General features: G+C 53.5%; 1 protein-coding gene across 1 annotated transcript; it reads left to right on the top strand.

Moving 5' to 3' along the window:
- Window positions 1-555: 555 nt before the first annotated feature.
- On the top strand, window positions 556-5,656 carry MCIDAS (multiciliate differentiation and DNA synthesis associated cell cycle protein; the record flags this gene model as incomplete). Its single annotated transcript, XM_080933812.1, has 7 exons — window positions 556-672; window positions 767-863; window positions 1,033-1,124; window positions 3,323-3,392; window positions 3,862-4,112; window positions 4,968-5,078; window positions 5,225-5,656. The coding sequence occupies 7 exons, from the start codon at window positions 556-558 to the stop codon at window positions 5,654-5,656; spliced, it is 1,170 nt and encodes a 389-aa protein (XP_080789938.1).
- Window positions 5,657-6,000: the final 344 nt, after the last annotated feature.

Consider the following 6,000-nt stretch of genomic DNA (forward strand, 5'->3'; position numbering starts at 1 on the left):
TAAAGTCAAAATCCAAAATACTGTTCAGATTTGAGGGCAGTTTCTGTAATTTGGAGGCTGACCTGGGAGAACCCTTTATTTCCCCCACTAGAACCTGTTGGGCAAATTCTGGAGTCTGGCTTTGACGACTGTCCCCTCCACATTTATTGAATGCCTTGTCTTTAGGATGGGAAGAAAATCAAAGAATCCTAAACTTTTCCTATCCCTCCGATCCATAACCGGGAAGGCTAGGGACCGGTGGCATCTGCTCTCCCTCCCCTAGCCCCGCCCCCCTTCGCCTGGCGCAGCCTAGAGGCCGCGGCGCCAAAGGGCGCTCGCGGGCCCGGGCCCCGCGCTCACAGCTCCCGGGGGAAGCGGGGTTGCCAGGTTGGTTAACGCCTCCGGCCGCGCGCAGATTGTCCCGGGCTGAAGGCGCCACCTCTGGCGCTCAGGCGCGAGCCGCCCCTCCCGCACAGCCCTCGTCCTCCTGGCCCTCCCTCTGCTTTTTCCACGCGCCGTCGCCCGTCTCAGGCACCCAAAGGTGCAGCGGCACTGGGTGTGGGTCTTCGTCCCAGGATGCAAGCGTGCGAGGGCAGCGCAGCCGGACGCCGGGCCTTCGACAGCATCTGCCCCAACAGGATGCTGGACCTGTCGCGGCGGTCCCTTGGCAAGCCGGGGAAGCCGGAGAGGAAGGTGGGGATGCCCGCTGCGGTCCTGGCTCTGGGAGAGTCTGCCAGCCCCGCGCCCCCAACGCTGACCTGCATTCCCCGTTTCTGTGCCCCGCTAGTTCGATCCTCCGTGGAAGTCGTTCTCGGGATGCGGCGGTGGCAGCCCGGTGTCGGTGTACGAAGACCCCCCTGACGCAGAACCCGCCCCGCTGCCAGGTGAGCCGGAGGCGCTTGCACAACCCGATTACCCAAGCCGGGTGGGTGCCGCGCGCACGGTCCGCAAGCCCTCTCACCCCGGTTCCGAGGTCCTTATTGAGGGTCCTGGCGGCGATCTGGCAGGGGCTTAGGGTTCGCTGGGTGCCTGTCTCCCGATCTCCCCGCGCAGCTCTCACCACCATAGACCTGCAGGACCTCGCAGACTGCACCTCGCTCCTCGGAACCGAAGCGCCTCCTAGTGGTGATTCTCCCGCATCGCAGGTACTCTTTCCCTTGCATGGATCTTAGCCAAATGCCTACCCAATCTGAAAACTGATGGGTTCTTTCCTCAAAGATCTCAAGTTGGACTGGGAGCACAGCCGCACTGAGCAGAGTGCGGGAAGTCTCCCAGATCCCAGTCTCATCTTTCATTCTAGTCATTAAGTTTTCCAGAGCCAGTCTGGCTAACTTTTACTGCAGGGCCCCTTGTCATTCATCTGAACAAGGCAATTCGGAGCTGGAGGGCTGAGAGACCGTGTGAGTGGGCATAACTGTCTTTTCACCCACTTCCAATCCCTCGGGAGCCATTTATATTTCGTGGGCACTAAAGAAGTATGGAAGTCACTGGGGGAAAGGACAAAGGACTCTGTAAACAAGCTTGTGGAAAACGGTCTTCAGAGATGGACACTGGGCATCTGGCCGACTCCTCCCAAAATTCTAGTCTCTCGCCATCTTAGGGGAGAGAGATGCCCCTTTCCCTTCCCTCTAAATATATCGTCTTAACTCATCCAATTTCCACATCTTGCCATCGCTGACACATCCCAGGCATCTCTCAGCTCTGGTGCCTTAGAAGCCAGGGGCTTGGTGTTTCTTTGGAGGGACACGAAGTTTCCAGAAGGGCGGGTAGTCTTACCCAGGTGAAGGATAAGTACTGAAGGTACTTTCAGTTTCCTAACAACAAGCGCTGGGACCACAAAGTCCATTGGAACAGGCCCCAGTACAGAGCTCTACAGAATTCTCGAGCACCACAAGGTAGTTGAGTAACATTTCTAAAGACTCCTCTACCAGGCTTTTACCACCTTGGGGCGAGCTCAGGGTGATTCAGAACAGGAGGTGCCCAGGAGTAGAATCGTAAGGCAAGTGGGAGTGGCTACTGCCCTGCAGAGGGTGTGTAATTCTTCTTAGATCTGACGATGCTCCAGTAAGGAATGACACACTTGGGGTTCTCTCACCTGACCCAGAGTCCTCAATGTTCAGCAGGTGCTGAGGCCACCTGTCTTCTTCCTTTCAGGAGGGAATCTGGTCCTTTGAGAATAGGGCCAGTTAGGATTAGAATTAGGGTAAGTTTACTTCCTCCAAACATACAACTAATAAAGGAGGGCTTTAAGGAGAGCACACTGATTTATATAAAGATAAGAATCAATAATGGAGTCGGTAAACACTTCCGGTGGGTGTCTGAGATCGACCCTCTCACACTCCATAGTCCTAAAGATTTCCCTTCCCCTGACACTGGCTCCAAGGAAGCCAGGGATCCCTGAAGCAGAAAGGGAGCCAGGAGAGACGGTTGGACCAGACACTGACTTTCCAGGCTGGCCCCTGGATGGTGAGCAATTTTTCTTCTGGCTTCTGATTCTCTCGAAATAGAAGAGAAAGTGTTCTTTGGGTCCTGATTTCTGTCTACACTGTTGGGAACATTGATTGAGAGGTTATGTAAAAAAAGAAAATGTCAACTTCCAAAGTCCATCTCTACAAAGAATTTAGAAAATGCCTGGACACCCACCATTCATTCATTCATTCATTCATTCCCATTTTCTTCTCTCAGGGACCTGGGAACCCTGGCCAGGCAATATGGAGGTGCATCCTACCATAGGAGAAAAAGAAAACACACAAACAAACTAGACACCATAGCTACTGCTGCCCTATGAGCAGGTGTCTTTTCAGAGCATCCCCAGCCCCTTTGCCCACAGCCCACCCTTCCCTTTCCTTTATGGGGGAAGTGGTTAGCACTTTAAGCCCCTAGCCTTTGGAGGCCTTTGTGCCTCCAATCTGGTATTAATGCCATTTTCTCTGTGACTAGAGAGGTAAGGGTGGTGGGGTGGTTTAAGTTGGAGTTGCAGTTCTGTGGGTGAAGAGAACATCAGAAGGAGTCAGTGTAGCTAGCTGCCCGGTGACTCACTTATGGGGAAGCTCAGATCAGCTGCCCCAAACCCAGCTGGGTTGGCACAGCCAGAGGTTGGACTGCTGAGCTTGTGGGATTTGAGACTTGCAGAAGCAGAACTCCCAGGTTGCAGCCCAACCCACTTGCCAGCCCAAGGCAAACCTACTGTTCTATGGGTCAGACGCAACTTGGGTTTTCTGGCTGTGAAGCTGAGTGTGTGCAGGCTAGCATTAAAACCTCCGAGGATGGCTGTCTGTTGAGAACTGTTCTCCGAAGCTCAGATTCAGATTCAGTGTTGGCTCACACCCTTGGTCTGTTTTAGGACCCCTCTTTGCAGACGGAAGATTTCAGCCTGCAGAATTTTAGAGATGTGGTGGATGACCTCATTGCAGGCAAGTGCAGTTCTCTCGGCAGTTAAATGACGGGGGGGGGGGTGGGTGGTGTTGACACCAGGGAGTCAGACTGATACTTGAGGATGTCCTCTCCCTTCAATGGGGGAAATCACATCTTTAGTGCTTCTGTGGATATCTCGGTGTGGGCTCTGGGAATAAGGTCCCTATGCTGTGATGCGGCGGGACAGAAGTCAAAGTTAAAAGGTCTACAAAGGAGCAAAACTTGTATGGTTTCTACTCTCTAGCCGGGCTTGCCTGATTTTCTTCAGGTTAGCTCAGCAGGTGTATTAGAGCGCTTGGCGCATATGAACAAAACAGCAAGAAAGACCTGGGATCATGGACTTTGCCTTATTTAAAAAAAAAAAAACCCTCATATAAACCCAACTGCCAGGATGCCATTTGCCCCTGTGGCACTGTGCCAACTGGGCGTGGTCTGGGGACAGCCAATCCAGCTCTTGCTTTCTCCCAGATTCATCCTCTTTGATGTCGCCTCCCCTGACCGATGGTGACTTTCCCTTTTCCCCTGGTGATGTTTCGGACGTTTCGCCTTTTGGGTCCTGCCTCTCCCCATCTCTGGACCCACCTGCCTTGGGGTCTCCGCCACTGCCCCCACCGCCTTGCGCTGCAGACCGGCCGCCGCCAGCAACGGAGCAGTACTGGAAGGAGGTGGCTGACCAGAACCAGAGGGCGCTGGGGACTGCTCTCATAGAGAATAACCAAGTAGGGACACTGGTGGCTGGGAATTGTGGGATAGAGACAGGGTCAGGAGTTTAATGGCTGGGATGTGCTTCTGAGGACCTCATAGCTCCTACTGCTTTATGGCCCAACCTGGTTCTGAGCTTAATAACGAGAGATGATAGAATCCCACCTCTTCCTTGTGTCACCTTTCTTTTCTTTTCAAGATACATTCTCATGTAGCCGAGGCTGGCTTCTAACTCCCTATTTAGCAGAGGGTGACTTTGAACTCCTGAGACAAGCAGGCATCACCATTTCTGGTTGATGTGGTACTGGGGGTGGGGGAACCTAAACCAGGGTTTTATGAATAAGTACTCTATCAACTGAGCTGCATTTCCAACCCCTGTCTATTTCCTGAACCGTGTAACACACACAGGCTTGCCTAGAACTTCGATCCTCTTGCCTCAGTTTCCCCTAGTGCTGAGATTACAGGTGTCCACCACCACTCTTGAGGTCCACAATTGGTAACACTACTAACAAAATTTATGGGCAGTTTTTGTATGTGTCTGACTCTGTGTTATCGATTTACTCTTTTCTCTCACTTGATACAATACAGAAGCTAGACAATCTTACTAGCCCCGGGTTATAGATGGATAAACGGAGATGATTGACATTCAGAAGGCCAGTTCACCACTACCCAACAACGCAATAAAGTTTAATTGAGATACGGTTTAATCGAAATACTTCCCTTTTTAAAAAAAAAGTCAAATAATTGGCTACTGTCAGGCTAATAAAGGCCCGTGGGTCCTTGGTTCGGATGAGATGTCAGGGTCTCAGTTAATTCCTGAAGAGCAAACCCAGCCCTGTGGCTTCTGTCTGATGCTGGGTCTCCCACTGCAGCTGCACGTGACTCTGACGCAGAAGCAGGAGGAGATAGCCTCGCTCAGGGAGAGGAACGTGCAGCTCAAAGAACTGGCCAGCCGGACCCGGCACCTGGCCTCAGTGCTGGACGTAAGTGGAGCAGCACGTGGGACTGTGACAGTGAGCCTGCGGAGGGGCGGGCCCCTGGGTGTCCCTCGTGTAGCGCGCACCTGGCTCTTCCAGCGCGGCTCCAGCCGAGTCCCCCTGGCTCCACCGCTCTTCCTCGTCTCTCACAGAAGCTGATGATCACGCAGTCTCCGGCCGATCCCTTCCAGATCAAGGCGACGAAAAGAAGCCTGGAGGAGCTGTTCTGTGCAGCGGGGCAAGCAGGGCAGGGTTGCGCGGAAGTGGACGCCATCCTCAGGGACATCTCCCAACGCTGCGAGGAAGCCCTGCAGAACCGTGACCCCAAGAGGCCCAGGCTGCAGCAAGAGCCAGACAGCAAGGACTGCAGCTCCGGGAACCTCCACGGCGTCTTCAGAGGGCTGCGCACCGACTGCAGCGCCAGTTCCGTGAATCTGAGCCACAGCGAGCTGGAGGAAGGCGGTTCCTTCAGCACGCCCATCCGCAGCCACAGCACCATCCGAACCCTAGCCTTCCCCCAGGGCAAAGCCTTCACCATCCGGACAGTCACCGGTGGTTACAAATTCCGCTGGGTCCCCAGCTGATCAAGGATGTGGTTTCCCCTAAAACACTGCCCTGTGTGCAGAGGGAAGAGTCTGCAAGCAAGTGGGAATAGCTAGAAATGTTTCCCACATCCGGTTTCCAGAATTGTCTGCAAGCAAACGCCACTCTGAAACTGTTTTTTTCCCCTCCAGAAACAGAAGTGTCTTGATACCTGTGCAGTGAGAAGTTCTGCCCCGAAGCACTGTGTAATGCTCGCCTTATCACGGACACACACACCTGCGGCTCAGCACACAACATAGTCAAACTTAGAAGTATTTATTTTCTATCGCTTTGCTTGTTTGTTTGAGACAGGTGCAGGAGGCTGGCCTCAGACTTGCCGTTATGA

This window comes from Micromys minutus (genome assembly GCF_963924665.1).
Source record: "Micromys minutus genome assembly, chromosome: 20".
Classification (NCBI taxonomy): Eukaryota; Metazoa; Chordata; class Mammalia; order Rodentia; family Muridae; genus Micromys; species Micromys minutus.